This window comes from Amblyomma maculatum, chromosome 3 (assembly GCF_055883805.1).
Source record: "Amblyomma maculatum isolate TAMU_Amacu chromosome 3, ASM5588380v1, whole genome shotgun sequence".
NCBI classification, from domain to species: domain Eukaryota; kingdom Metazoa; phylum Arthropoda; class Arachnida; order Ixodida; family Ixodidae; genus Amblyomma; species Amblyomma maculatum.
The window spans coordinates 85,446,827-85,462,846 of record NC_139346.1 but is presented as its reverse complement, the minus strand read 5'-3'; the positions used below and the strand labels follow the sequence as shown (position 1 = coordinate 85,462,846).

Sequence of the window (16,020 nt, the reverse complement as noted above, 5' to 3'; positions counted from 1 at the left end):
ACTGTTTTGCTCCGAGATGCCGAAGCGCGGCTATCCGGATGCTCCAGTCCCCTTTGTTTGCTGCTCCGAGGGACAATAAACATCGCAAAAAGTGGAAACGAAGCTTGTGAAGGCAGGAAAAGCCTCTCACAGAAACATTGGCAGTGTGTGAGCATCATTTCAAGCCGCATCTCATCCTGCTGCGTGACTACGCATATATGATCAACGGCAGAAGTGAGGATATACCGCGTGAAAAGCCATCACTGGCACCTGATGCGGTGCCTAACTCTTGCCGGGTTGTCCGGCATATATTACCGTCAAACCCGTGAAGCCAAGGCTGGATGTGGGCAATATTGATTTTGCAGAGAGTTGTGCTCAGTGCAGATTCTTGCTATTAAGCCTGTGGCACCAAACGATAGCCGACATATTTTATACCGCGTGTCCAAGTTAACTTCAGCCAAGGGTTAAAAATAAACCATTTAAGATAGGCCAGAGAAACCACTTGCTGACAGCCACCTGGCGCACCAGGTCTGAAGAAAAGGAAGACTTCGGGGGAAGAAAGCTTCGACTGTTTGCGCGTGATCTCGAATACTACACTGGCTCAATAAAGCAGACAGCTCAGATTAAATTAAATTCAATTCCGCGTAGTCATGGTATATCCTTGGATCTCTAGCTGGCATATTTATTTAATCATCCTTCATATCATACCCTACTGATGCCGTAAGACAATAAATATCGATAAAAAAAACGGTGCAGGCAATTTTTCAATTTGCAATTCTAATTTACTAAGTATTGCGTTCAAATAAATGTGATTTGCAAAGTTGGGGAGGACCTTCTGAAACCCCCATTTCATTTATTCCCGATAAAGAAAACCTCACTTGCATAGTTTTTCCCATCTCTTAGAAAGCCCGCGAAATAAAAAATCACGTGACTGACGCATTCATGCGCTACGATATTGTTGTGCTCCCAACCGTGCATGGTTTGAGTGACAGAAATTAGCTGCGGCCGTGACTCAACAGCCCAGTCTCAGCGCCATACAGGCTGATAATTTTTGTATTTCGGGGGCTTTCTTTAGAGCTTGGAAAAACGATGAGGCTTTCTTTATCGGAAATAAATGGAATGGAGGTTTTAGAAGGCGCTCTCAAATTCTGCAAACACAGCTATTGTCTAAAGGAAACAGTTAGTCAATTAAAAAAATAATTACTAATTACTTAACTTCAAAATAAAACATTGCCTGGGGTGAGCCAGTTGGCTGGCAGCTGTATACAATTGTGGTCTCTCTATCTTACCTCAAACTAACTGTGAGGAAGGCTTTAATCTTTTTCTGAAAAGAAAAAGATGTCACATGTATTAAACTTGGCTAATTTTACTAATTTTAAGGACAACAGAGGCCTTTTGTACCCTTCAAGAGATACCAGTTTGTGGCTGACCTTGAGAATGTGTTTACAACCTGCTTCAGTCTAAATTCAAGCAGACAGCTTGTACACAGTATATGCTACTGGCCAAGCAAACCTGCTAACTTGGGTGCTCTGACCACTGTCAAATTGGTGCAGCTGAAATCACTGCTTAAGTACCCGCATGCACTTTTTCACAAAATGCATTAACCAGCGCAATGCCAAGCTTCAAAACACCTGAAGATGAGCAGATGGATGCTCTTAGGACTGTTTGTGTAGTCAATAATTTCACAAAACAACTCATTGTTAGGACTGTTTGTGTAGGCAATAATTTCACAAAACAACTCATTGTTGATGGCTTGTGTCCCATGCAAATAAAATAAAACAGCAGTGGAGAAGCCTTGTGAAGTACCTAAATAAAACTGCTCTGCCCTCCTCATGTATGTATTTTTGGCATATATGTTATGCATATGAGATGATGAAAGCATTTTAATTAGAACCTGGCTTACAGCGATGATTTATAGTAGATATTGCTGCTGTGAACAGAGAATAATGGTAACACCACAGAATATCTCCGGAGAGCTCGTTTCAAAAAACGTTTATTTTTTTTTTTGTGACCACTATCTGTCAAAAAACAACATCCTGAAGTGAACAAAAGAGAATATCCACAGAATATCGTCGGATGGCTCATTTAAAAAAACGTAGTTTTTTTTTTTTCGTGACCACTTTCTGTCATTAAACAACATCCTGAAACTGCTCCTCACTTTTTCATTTGGTAAATTTCCTAATGCTACGCAGATCTCACGCTAAAGTCAGTATTTCCTGGTTACCAGTGCATACCGAACAGCGCAGTTTACTATCCATCCTTATTTGGCTAAAGGAAAGTTACTGCGACGCGCGAGGCTGTGAGAATCCGTGCATGCGCACAGTGCCTGGCCACTCTGCTACCAGTCTGCTGCTGACAGTTGAGTTTTCTCTTTAATAAAGCGGGCTCTGCGGGGCTCAGAAAGTTACATAAGTACAGAACTCATCCCGCATGAGCCGTAGCAGACGCCAGCGAAATAAGAGCGCTTTCGCACTAGTGCAGCCGTGAAAAAAAACAGTAATTTCGAATGAAAAGCCAAACTTCTGACATAGGTGGAGGTCTACATACATCAGCACAGGGAAAAATAAGCACTTATTACTATATATACGCGCAAAAGTATCGATACTATGTCGCACTATTGCAAGAAAGCATTGAAAAGTTGACTAGATGATGTTGCAGTTGCGCCACCTGGCGGCGTCAATGAGAAACGGCGTACCCCAGCGGCGTCGTTCGCGCCACTAGAAAGTATTCTAGTTCACTATACTGCCAGTGGAGCCAACAGCGCACCACGCTTCGCCAGCCTTGTTCGGCCAGACTTCATTTCACTGGACATATTCACACAACTAGCCCAACTTTCTGTTCTCTTGGGGATATATTTACCCACAACGTCATCTAAACCTTAGGATTTCCAATTTCCACACAAACCAACGACAAACAGTATCCTCCAATGCGCTGGCAATGCGCCGGCCGGGGCCGGCGCATTCCGGCGATTGAGCGATGCGCCGAGAGGCGGCGCCACCCGTTCAGCTGCCCGGCCCCTATAAGCTCCATGGATAGATATATAGCAATTTTGTAAAGATCCAGATACCGCCATCGACATGAAATTTGTGTATCTTTTCTGTGCAATAATGAATAAATAAATCCTCCAAGAAAAAACACGATACGGAGCAACCATTCCGTTATATGACCGCAAATGGTACCTGAGCGTGATCGCAATTGTCTCGCTCGAGAAGGGATCGGCTCCCGTACGACATGCAGTTTCGTGAGAGGCTCTTCCAGAAGCGAGTGCAGCTCTTCGAACTTTTCAGGGGTCATCCTGTAATATTTCTTGAAGTAGGCTGGGTCCCCTGACATAAGCAACGGCATCTGCAGACGACAAATTAACTACAGTATGAGAATATACAAGCAGACGACGAACACCAGAAAATGATTTGTTTAGCATGAACTCACCATCGTGTAAAACTCCGATTCCTGCTTTCTGTTGAGCCAAATCGGCCTCGTCCACCACTGCCTCGGAGTAGGAGCATTCATTAGGGCATGTCTCTTCTTTAGCAGAAAACACTGCTCCAATATCAGAAGGTGCCGACGACTACAATCATTCGCTGGTTGAAGCAAAGTGTCCGCTTGGCCGTTCTCCTCATCGGCTCCGTGATGTCTTCTTTCTAAGAGCAGCTTCTTTTTTTCTAGAAGACAGAGAAGCTCGAGGAGCAAGCGTGTGTTGCTCGTATATTCCATTACGGGCGGGAAACGTCGCAAAGCGCGCTAAACGAGGCGCTGGCTAGCAGACGCTCAGCCAGAGCACAACTGGGGTGATGCTACATTCACACCAAATCGGTCTAGGGGCGGGGCCTCCGCTTTTCACGTGATCAATGACGTCATGGCATAGGCAAAAAATACATACAATAAAAAAGCGCGCTCCCCGTGTTCTTTTCGGCCGTCAATCCGCGCGCGCGCTTCTAGATCTTCTCTATCCATTCCACTGTTTCCTAGCGACCATGAGTGACGCTCCTGAACGTCACAAGCTCATTTTGCGGCGCTACCTCAGCAACATACATGAGGAAGGAGGCTACTGACATTGATACTTGAAATGCGAGGAAGATTGTGAAAAGTTGGAGAGATCTCGGCTGACAACGTGAAGTAGCTGTGCGGATTTCATGAGAGTTCGATGCGTCACCCAAAGGTAAGTTCCTTTCACAGTGTCGGCGCTTGTAGCCAGTAATATATGTATGTGTATACGCATGCAAGCATCACTCGATTTTTCTTGTGCCATCTATAGCTGCAGCACGGCAGCATTAAGGAGAACTGTGCAATGCTGTAATGTGAACATTATACAGTAACTAAGAGCAATAATTTCGGTTTTCGTTTGTAGCACGGATTGCGCAAAATTTATTTGCGTGCGCGCGAAAGAGAGAGAGAGAGTGTGTGTGCGCGCGTGTGTGTTTGTTTGTTTGTATGCGCGCGCGCGCGCGCGCGGTAGTCCTGATAAATGAGTGCCTCTTTACATGTTCTCCATGATTCATCATATGACCGAAAAATCCTTATGGACGTGCCTTTCCGGGTATAGAAAGAAGTTGTAAAAATCTGCATCCTCGGCGAAGAATACTGGAAGAGTGACAACGCGGTATGTGCAACACACTGAAATTGATTATGGTTATACCTAGCTGATTTTCTTTTTTTTTCCATTCAACTAGCGTTAGGAATTTAGCCTTTCAACTGTCATCATCATCATCAGCAGCAGCAGCAGCAGCCTGATTATACCCACTGCAGGGCGAAGGCCTCTCCCATATTTCTCCACTTAACCCGGTTCTGTGCAAGCTGCATCCACTTGACCCCTGCGAACTTCTTAATCTCATCCGCCCACCTAACTTTCTGCCGCCCCCTGCTACGCTTTCCTTCCCTTGGAATCCAATTTGTTACCCTCAGCGACCATCGGTTATCCTCTCTTCGCACTACATGTCCTGCTCATGTCCATTTCTTCTTCTTAATTTCTACTAGAATGTCGGTAACTTTCAACTGTAACCGCCTGTAACTACATATACAAATCTGCATGCACATGCATATATATAGATTCAAGAATGATATCAGGGGCCCTATATATATATATATATATATATATATATATATATATATATATATATATATATATATATATATATATATATATATATATATATATATATGTGTGTGCGTGTGTGTGTGTGTGTGTGTGTGTGTGTGTGTGTGTGTGTGTGTGTGTGTGTGTGTGTGTGTGTGTGTGTGTGTGTGTGTGTGTGCGTGCGTGCGCGTGCATATACACTCGGTATTTCGCGGTATTTCGGAAGTACTCGGTATTTCTTTGTTGAAGCGCGCGCGGAGAAAATATTAAAAATGGTGTTGACGGCAGCTTAATGATGTTAATTGAATTTTGTTACAATATATATGTTGTAAAAGCGGTGTTATGCATATATTCATCGGCGGCAAAAATTTGCAGGACACTAGAAAATATTTTGTTTTCTGTAAAGTGCCGCATATATGTTGTGACATATTTGCGGGTCCAACTTTTATGTGTTTGACACCAGTTATATACATTGGTCTTCGATTCCATGACGCGCCCTGAAAAGTTTCGTCCCCGTTAGTACAACGAACAGAGCTTGATGCGAGGGCATCGACCGCGTCAACATTCCATGACCATAAACAGTGAAGAAAGAATAAACAGAAACCTCTGAGGTTGCAGTGTCTGAGCCAGAAGTTCCTACAGGGCCTTCAGAAATGCATAGAAAAATTGTTAAAGGCTAGGAAAAGTGCAGTTCAATTTTTTATCATTGTCATGACGAGGAATTTCTCTCCGAAATGAATTATTTTTTTACTATGCTTTCAGAAGGCTAGCCAGTTCTGTGCCAGAGAGTTCTGGCTTGCATGTACAAAGTTCACCAGTAAAGGAATGTTAATCTCTGAAGCCTCTCCCTAAACGAAGGCACCTGCACGAAAAATGACACCATTACAATCATTGGCTTAGAAAGGCAAAGTTTTGCCCTATTTCTCATTTCACCAAATAAACTTGAACAAGACGTTGCGGGCTAGTTGGTTCATTCCAAGGGGGAACAGCGCAATCTACACACGGACAAAAGGGGAGGACGAGACGCATACACCAAATAATTCAGCAGGTATTTTTTTTTTTTTTTTTTTTACTGAAGGATATAGGACGATGCCTCAGTAACCTGCGATTCATTGATAATGGTGCAAAGTTACTCAGGGGACGAATTTAGACAGGTAAGGTAGAGCAATAGGACTAAAATTTTATATGGAGAAAATGAAAGTAACACTTAACAGGCTAGGATAGCAAATAGGAGTTTACGATAGGTAGCAAGGACCTCGAAGTGGTTAGGAAATATGTCATAAATACAGGTATAGCAACCGCCTGTCTCTTCGATGGCAGTCAAATAACTAGAAGAATAAGATTGACTGGGAGTACATTTGGCAGGTACTAGCTCTCAGATCATGAATGGCAGCTGCCCAGTAGTATACCTCAAAAAGTAAATAGTATATCTGACAGCTGTATCTTTTTGGCACTGCCTATTGGGCAGCAATGAGAAGGCTAATAAAATGGTTTCAACATAACTTTTAGACAATGCAGACAGAAAACGATACATTTAACACTAAGAGACAGTAAGTGAGCAGAGAGAGTGGTCAGGAATAAACGTGAGTTATTAATATTCTAGTTGAAACCAAGAAGAAATGGACATGGCAGGGCATTTAATATTCAGGCAAGCTAGCCGATGGTTGCTATAGGGTAATTGACTGCATTTCAAGAGCAGGCAAACGTCACAGAGGGAGGCAGAAAGGTGGGTGAATGAGATCAGGAAGTTTGTGAGGACTAGGCGGGTGCAGCTGGCTCAAGACACGGTTAATTAGCTGATGTATATGGCAGAGGCCTTTGCCCTGCCGTGGGTACGGTCAACCTGATGGCAATGGTGTGCATTGAAAAGCACTCATAATAATTAAAAAAAAGAAAGAGTGTTTACCATGTTATGCCATTATTGCTATGCATACATCTGAGTCACACGCACTGTATGCCGTGTGCAGATTATCCTTTCTTTAGCTGGTTTGTACAGACAGTGCAGACTATATATCTGGAAATAAAAGCATGTTTCTCATGTATTTTTTATTGCATGCATAGTTCATCTCTGTTTGTCTTTTAATTCCTGCACATGGCTTCGTTTTTTTGTTCTTCTTTGTAATGAAATTGCGTTCATTCCAATGTAAATAATGTGCATAATAAATAAACTTAATTGAATTTTCAATGACTTCGAAGTCTTCTCTGCATATCATGCCGTCTTCGAGTAAATGAATGTATCGATTGCTTTTACTTGCATATAAAAGTTGATGCATGGTGTGAAAGCTACAGGTACTGTATGTTCTGCTAAATTTATGAAGGGCATGGGGCTATGCTTTCAGTTCTGAGATTTTTTTTTTTTAACTATGTCAAGCAGAAATCTTCACCATTTAGGGTATAGTTTATGGAAAAATAGTCAGCTGGTTCCAGCTAGAGCCAGTTAGGTCTAGAATAGCCCCAAGAGCTTAACTAGCTGTTAAAGATTTTTGTCCAGTTAAAAAAAAATTGAATTTTTTAAAATTACAACGGTATGATCGAATGAGAGCAGGCATAATAAAAATGCAGCTTTGATGAATGCTGCGGTGAGAGACATGGTAAACATTACTGTTATAATTAGCTTATTTTCTTTATTTCTTTTTCTTACCGGTTTAATTATTATTGTTAATTAAGTGGAAGCAAAACATTTTTCTCGCCCCAGGATATGGTATTGAAGACTGCATGAAACACCTGAGCTGCAGCTAGAAGAAAATATGATGAGCACAGCATAAGAACGGACAAGGGGTATTAGGTATAGGACCGTATATACATATGTATAAAATGAAATAAATTAAGATCCCGAGAGTAAAATGGATGTGCCATTTTATTAGCTGCATAGAATTAAGTTGCGTAATATGCACGTATAGATCGATAAGCCTATAATTTTGATGATCGACGTAGCTCCGCAAATGCACGGTTCGAATGATCACAATTAAAGGTATCGTTCAAGAACAATATCTCTAAGCTCACATAGAGTGCACATAGTAAGTTTGTTTAATCATCACTCACATTTCTGTTGCCGCAGCTATATTATAGTGTGAAACTCAACGAGATTCGTGCGCTCTTTAGGCGAAGATTTGCAAAAAAAAAAAAAAAAGTGAATAAATAGCTGGAAAGACTGCTTATGCTAGCATAAGGAATTTTAGGTTCCCGCTGCTGGCTCTCCACAACGAGTGCAGGGTACACAAGCGGCCGTCATGGCTCAAAAGTTGAAGCAGGGGGCGACGCTTTCCACGCAGCCGCCGCGCTGGAGCAAAGCTTTTTTTTTGTGTGTGTGTGTTTTTTTTGCCGACGCCATGACGTTATTGGTCACGTGAAAAGCAGAGGCCCCGCCCCTAGACCGATTTGGTGTGAATGTAGCATCACCCGCACAACCAAAAGTAAAAACATAAAAATAAAAATTTCGTGTAATGTGCTTTATATTTTAATAAAATGACATAAAGTAGATACAATATTTATTCTCACGCGAGTTCTACATTTATTATTGGTATAATATGCCGGTACCGCTTGCGCCGCACCGACAGAAATCGCAGGCGCCGCCAGCATATGAAATGACTGTTGCGACTGGCGCCGCAACGACACTGCGACCCTACTGCGACTGGAGCGAAATTTTTCGTGCGTGTCGCACCATGTGAAACGGCCTTAACTCGCAGAGCGCACGTAAGTATGTTTCTCTATGGTCAAGATGTGAAACGGGCTGCTGCGATTGCAGTCGCAACGACAGCGACGACGGTGCGACTGGGCCGAATTTTGTCGTGCGCGTCGCAGCATGTGAAACGGCTTTCCTAACAAACGCTTCTCCGAGCACTTCGTGCATCCCTGTAATGAGCTCTGTGAGTCGTCTCGCTTTCACAAGCGCGTTCAACAACCTGGTGAGAGTTTCGACGCATTTTACGCCGAACTGTTCAAACGTTGCAACTACCCGTCACCGGCGGTGGAAGAACGCTTGGCAGGCCAACCTCAACACTATCCAAATGCATGCTCTCGAGACGCCAGCTAAAGCCATATGTGGATGCCACAGTCGACAACTACACAACTCAGTTCAAAGTAGACTCAGGGGCCGAGGTTTCCGCAGTTCCAAGTGACTTCCCCGGAGTCACGGCTGAGCTCGCCAAGGTAGGCGCTATTTTGACAGTGCCCGGTGGCCAACCTCTGCGTGTACGGGATTCGTATTTGGCACAGCTATCTTTGCAAGGGAAGACCAGCGTCTTTACGTCATTGAGTCACTTTCAGTACCTTTACTGGGTCTACCAGCCATCCAAGCTCTTGAAGTTGTTAAATTTTTGGGTACTGTCAACACTCCTGAGCCAACGCTTAATGCTGAACTGTTCCGTGGCCTCGGCACGTTCAGGGATGAGTACGCCATTCGCTTGAAACAAGATGTGCCGTTCTCAGTGTACTTCGACGGATACCAATCCCAGCTATGAAAGGTGCGCTCCTCGAATGAATTCAGCGGAACCACTCCTTCCTTTAAACCTTCCTGTCATCTCTGGGAAGTTCTGGGCAAGGACCTCTTTCATCACAATTCTCAAACCTTCTTGATTGTAGTGAAGCCTAACTCTCTAACTCAAGAGGCAGCAGCACTTTTTCCGCCGCCTGTTACAGCGGAACCTTCACGTCCTGGTGATGGTGTTGTGTTTACTCGTAGCAGCCGCCGTGTAGTACCACCGGACCGCTTGAACTTGTGACTGAGGGGGGGAGATGTTGGGGTCGCCACCTATGAACTTCTATCTAAGCGGGAGCGCAGACATGGGGAGTGGAATCAATCAGCTTGTGTTTGGTTCTGGAGCGGCGTGTATGCTTTGTTCTCTTTCTCGGCCTGCCGGCACGACAGCACGGGAACGCCCACGCAACAGGGCCAGCGTAAAAAATTGGGTATTATTATTGTGAAGTCTGAAGATGATGGTATTACTGCCAGGGAGCTCAGCGATCCAGTTTGGACGCAGGACCGTGTCGCGCATCGTTGCCGCTCACGAAAACAAGAGTGCGGCCGACCCACGACTTTCCGACCCTGGGCTAGGATCGCCAGTTCGCTGCAAGGTGAGAGATATAAGGTTTAATGTTTTTTGGAGTCTTTTGTTATTCAACTGCACAAGCTGCGTGTTATTTCGTCTTTACGGGCACCAGTGAAGCTCTTTATAGCAGTTGACATGATTAAAACGAGAAATTTCAAGTGTGCACACTGGTATTGTCAGGCAGTGCACCGCTGTGGGAAATCTCGGGTTCAGTTGACAGTGTGGTGTTCATCCTCAGTCCACTTCGACAATCTGATGTGTTTGAAGTGGTTGAAATTAATTTGAGTCCCTCATCAGTGTCGTCTTTTGTAGGCCAAGCATAACGTTGTGCCCGTGTACTGTCGGTGTCAAGCTAAGCTGTCCTTGATGTCTTGCACAGCGCTTATATCTGCTTAGTAATTAAGACAGCTCTGTGAGGTGCATGTGGTCACTACACAGTTGACTTTAAAAATAAAAGAGGAGGGGGAGGGGGGTGCACTGGGGCCGACAAGATGTAGAACGGAAATCAGAAGAGGGAACGAGCGTACTGATAGGAGATTCTGCTCGCAAGAGCGTTGTGTGTTTACCGGTTCTGCTTGCATGCGAAGCAAGGTTCGTATTTGCTGTAGTAATAGTAGTGTAACACTTAGTTTTGTGGCCAAGTATTGTTTATCTTTTTTTAATTTCATTGTCCGTGTATTATCGCTGTTTATTGGTGCAAATGAGTAACTTTGCAAGCAGGACGTGTATATTTTTAGTGCGTTTGTAAAGCATTTGTTTTAATAATGTCATATACTTCTTTATTACAGATATACCCCAACTTGATGAGTTCTCTTTAACTTTGCAACACCATTCCCACTTTGAGCTGTTGGTCTGTTTGCTCTTACAATACCATATGATCTAGCCTGGCTGGTTAGCTAGCTTCGTAGAGCAACTGCCCCATATAGGAAGGAGTATCGTGTGCACACCCTCATCAGGCACGATTTTTCTTGTGAAAGCCATATAACTTTCGGTTTGGTTTGGTTTGGTTTGTGGGGTTTAACGTCCCAAAGCGACTCAGGCTATGAGAGACGTTTGCAGCCATACGATTGGCTCTGGCAGACGCAAATTAGTAATTACTCATAACTTGATTATTTAGGCAATATTGAGGGCCCTTTACACTTAGTTTTTCATAAGTAACAATCACAGGAGGTTATCTGGCCGTGCTATGATGTTTCTTTGCAAATGAGTACACCTGATATTTAGCAGGGGTCGCTGCACTATTAGGCAGGGCTAGAGCACTGCACGGGCTTGATTTTGCGGCCTGGCCCAGGCTCATCGTTTAAAGCCAGTCTACGCGGACTCCTTAAATATATACACTTAAGGCAAAAAAAAAAACAAAACGCTTAACTCTTTTTTTCCTAGTCTTTATTGTCATCCAATGGTATGTACCGGAGTCGACATCCCGAATAACGTGGAGCAAAAGTTCTAAGCACATGGAAGAAACAAATTTTTAAAAGTCTGCATGAAGTATTCCTTTTTTTTATCAAAAGAGCAGGAGACTGCTGGCTCTTATTTGGGGTTTTTTGGTTGCTAGAGTTAGTTGTAGTGGTTATCCCCACGAGGAACTGTCCAGTTACCTTCTGTATGCATCTTCCACGTGTGCTAGCCATTATGCCCGTAGCGAGGTTATAAGAAACTTACCGACGATATTGCATATGCTAATACAAAAGCAACACACTCCCATCTTAGCCCTGAATAGGACTGATACTATTGCTAAATTAAATAAGTAATATTGCTTAAATGGTACATAAGAAATCAAGATGGGAGAAAAATGTGACAAAATATTTTTCTGAGGAGAGGAGGGCACTCTTATAGTACCGGCAGAAGCAAATGCTTGATCAAGAAAGTTCTAGCTTGTCATTTTAGTCAAACCTATTGTGCTCATGTATGTTTAAAGGCTATGGATTACAGGGATTTTAAACATGGCTCCTTCTTATCAATTAGCACTTGAGGCAAATTATTTCCTTAATCACACACAAGACTGTCCCTGGCAGCTAGGCCACAGGAACCTGTGTGATAGAGGGCAGGAAAACAAAAGAATATACAGATTCTTGTACAACAATTTTCTTTTGGAGAACTCATGGCCACTTCCCTCATTGTTATGGAGACAAAAAAAAAATGCTGTTTATTGTGCATCAATATGCGTTTTAGTACCTGAAGATTTCTAATGAAATATGCTCTTATTCAATGGCGTTTCTCATAACATAGAGTTGTTTTTTGTTTTTTTTTTCCGAGGGAGGTAGGAGTGAGGGGCAAGGTGATGACTGCTGCCTGCTGAGTAGACGATTGAAGGTCTATCTTCATTCTCTCTTATGAGGCTTAAAATGTCCAGCCGTTGGTGATAACGTGAAACAGAAATGATAAGAGTGCCTTCTGCTAGATCAGACGGAGTGTGCTCACTGATGGCTGAAAAATCCCAAGCTAGCAGTGTTGTGTACTTTAGTAACTGCATGCCCATGTAAACAAGCAATGTGTCATGCATTGCAGCGCTCCAAAATATCTGCATTGTAGTGGAACACGCTATAGGGTTTTGCGCATTCTCTGTAACTTTTTCACTTGTGTTGTTGAATGCCGAGAGGTGTGCACGCCCGATGTTACTTGTACATACCACTGAGTGCAGCTGAGTAAACTTGGTCTACAACTGAGCTTTCTCTCTTTCAGCATTAAGAAATATATTGGGGGTGTATTCATAAACCACCTCAGTTATTTTAGTGGTGGGACTTCTTGAGTTCTGAAAGTAGCTGTACACTGCTATCCCTAGCCCGGCCTGGGCCCGTCACTTCCCATACAAAGCCCATGCCCGCAACTTCAATCCCGAGCACAGACCGGGCCCGGCTAAGCAGCTATTTCCAGGTCCGGCCAGGCCCGGATTTGCGGGCCGGCCCGAGCTCGTGCAATGCTCTATTCAGGGCAGGCTACCAGATGACTCTCTTTGGCCGCGGAAATTTTGGCATGCCCTTACTTTCACAATGCTGCTTGTTCCAGTGCAGCACTTATGCAGTGTTTTTAGAAATCAGAAAGCCGTACTTTAAGGACTGCCCCAAGAAGTACTTGGCCGTCATTGTCGCTCTTTAATTTTGAGGAAAGGAGAAGAGTGTGGCAGCTGTTAAAGTTTATGTAGTCATTGCTTAGAGTGACTTTTCTATGTGTGAATAGCAAATAGCCACACAGTTTATGCAGTTCAATGAACAGATGGGGAAATTGGTGCCCGGCTTGTGCACAATGTATTGACACAAGACACCGAAACAGCCATCAACGTATTATTGTTCCAGCACCAGTTATGATGCGCAACACTAGAGAAGAGAACAAAACAAGCCTGGCCTCGTGCTCCTCTTTTATCCTAGTTGCATCTTCTGGCTGGTCTCAAGAAGAATCGGTACCAGCTAGTCCAGTCATCAGCCTTGTTGAAATTCATTTCTAGTTCCTTCACCGCTTTCAAGGGTGCCATAGCTGCGCCATTGTCTCCATTTTGATACAGCTGCATATTTCTATGCCAAGCTGTGCCATAAGCATGAAATTTATTAAATTTGCACCACGCTTTGCCAACATGGCCCGACTAGCCGCAGAAGTTTGCCATACTTAGGGACAACGTTTTGTGGCCGTAATATTTCCTGTCGTGGTGTTTCAGACACTCCAGTATGCTTAACTATTGCAGTTTGAGGATGCTTCACCGGACTGGTCACTGTTCGTGTGGTGAAGCATCCTACCTGTCTGTGCAGTGAAACATCCTTATAAAACAAAAAGGGGCCGTTTGTAACGAGGCACCACTGCTACTACTTAGCACTGTGGATTGGGCCGCGGTGGTACTTGTGGTCACGGAGCAATACTCAACACCGTGCTTTAACCCTTTGACTGTCGAATATTCTAAAAAAATTCACCGCCCAGTGTCAAATTTTGTTACACTCTATGCGCTCAGTGCAGTACCGGAACGGCAAAAACGCCGCGGGATGGATGCGACCTCAGTACCCGTACAGAAAAAACAGTCAAAGGGTTAAGTGTCGCATGCTTTTAATGGCTGCACCTCTAGTTTGTTTTTGCAGCTCTTGGAAGTTTTCGGTATTTTGAAATGAGACATTCATGTACAGCAAGATTGTTTTTATGCTGTTTCGTCGATATACTCACTTTCCCGTTGTCAGATAGTGTAGGAGGTGAATCATATATGGCTTCTGTGTTTTTGCTAATATAACTTGAGGTGGTACCATAGCCTGCTTTATACTCTGTGCCTGTCAACGTGCCGCGTGAACAATGCAGCGGCGCCGTCAGGTAAAGTTGCGCGGCGCTGCCGCTCCTGTCGCTGAGGGCGCCACTTACGTAGGTGTCGAGAGGCACAGGTATGTCAGCGCGAGGGCGGGAGCGCTTTTTTTCGTTCGCGGGATAACTGTCCCTAAGCATGAACCGTACATATTCAGCATATTTAACTTGTAAGGCCGACATCTAAGCATAAGTGATGATGATACTTGTTAGGCAATGACACCAACGCTATGACATTTTATGTGAGGCAGTTTCAAGAAATTGCGCATGGCTCGAGAAACTGCATGACTGTTGCGCTAGCGCCAATGGTAATAGAAAAATTACAATGCTAGTCTACGCTGCGGTAAAACAAAATTTAAGAAGAAAGGCATCAGTATTTATTTACACATTTCTTAACAGCAGTTGTGCTACAAGAGTACCAGAAGTGGTGTGATGAATAGTTGCCACTAGTCGGGAAAAATTTTCGTGGTGACTGCTGTCACTGGTAGGGCACTTCAGAAGCCAGCTTGATTTACAGATGATTGGAATAACTGCAACGCAGTATGCCATTGAGATCTGTAACGAGAGCAATTTCGGTATCGGCTGTTACTTTCAGTGATTCAGCAAGGAAGACAAATATACGCGTTGCATCTTTCTGTTTCGCTCACTTCAAATTATTCGTCACGATAGCCAAAGCTTGTGTTTTTATTTTATTACAGAATTGCGCAGTTAGTGAAACAAAAATACTGCGCTGGAGCACTGGTAACATACCACACAGATGAGCTAACTAGGGATGAAGTTAGCACCGCAGTCCAGAAAATACAAGTGCACACTTAATATTAACATTAGCTTATTGATGCGTAATAAACACATTTTCTGGTGCTGTCATTATTTTACACAGGCCTCAATACGGTTGGGTACGAGTGCCCAACCGTACCCTACCCTACCCTACCGTACCCTACCGTGCCCTACCAGTGACTGCTGTTACTTTCAATACGAGTTTAGCGGTTTGCAATGCTAGAGAGGGACACAGCGATTTAGTTGGCAAGGGAAACTAATACAGGCTTAGCACAATTCGGTTTAACTCAATTTAAAGCAGTCATCTTCACAGTAGGTAAAGCTTGTGTTTTTATTTTATCACAACATTTTTTAATTTGTGTATACTGCAAAAACAAACTGCGCAAGAGCACATCCAACACACTACGCAGATGAGCTAAGCAGGGAAGCAATTAGCATTTCAGTCCAGAAAGCACACGTGCACATCTAACATTACTATTGCAGTATTGACGCTTAAACACAGTTTTTGGTGCTGTCACTATTTTTCACAAGCCTCAAAGCAGCTGAACACTATGCAACGATCGACTGAAGGATAAAGAAAAGCTGGCACTTACCAGTTGGTGCAATGCTGTATTCCTGCAGCAGCCGAAGGCAGAGAAAAGTAGTAGCACCCGGTTACACCCGGCACACCCGGCACGTACCCGGCACTCGCCTGGCGAGGGTGACCCTACTTCGCTGTCGCCATCTCTCGGCAGCCAGCGGCGTAACTTCTCAACGGAGGAAGAGCGGGGACGACGGCCACGGAGCGTGGAGTTGACAGGCATAGAGAGTTTAAAGGAGGCTATGGTGGTACATGTGAAATTTATTTAGGGCATCAGCAGCCTTAGATTT

The 16,020-nt window shown here is 43.8% G+C and overlaps 1 protein-coding gene across 7 annotated transcripts in view; it reads left to right on the top strand.

The window, feature by feature from the left end:
* Positions 1-8,539: 8,539 nt before the first annotated feature.
* Positions 8,540-16,020, top strand: part of LOC146195167 (uncharacterized) — a 68,766-nt gene continuing 61,285 nt past the window's right edge. For 4 of the 7 annotated variants that reach the window (XR_014705968.1, XR_014705971.1, XM_084597710.1 and 1 more), the window contains exon 1: positions 8,545-10,126. Coding sequence is in view for 2 of the 7 variants with exons in the window: in XM_084597710.1 (XP_084453836.1) it covers positions 9,986-10,126 (141 nt within the window). In the remaining 5 variants the exon portion in view is untranslated. Of the gene's footprint in view, positions 10,127-16,020 lie in introns of all 7 variants that reach the window. The other 3 variants (XR_014705970.1, XR_014705969.1, XM_084597709.1) reach the window with 3 other exon arrangements.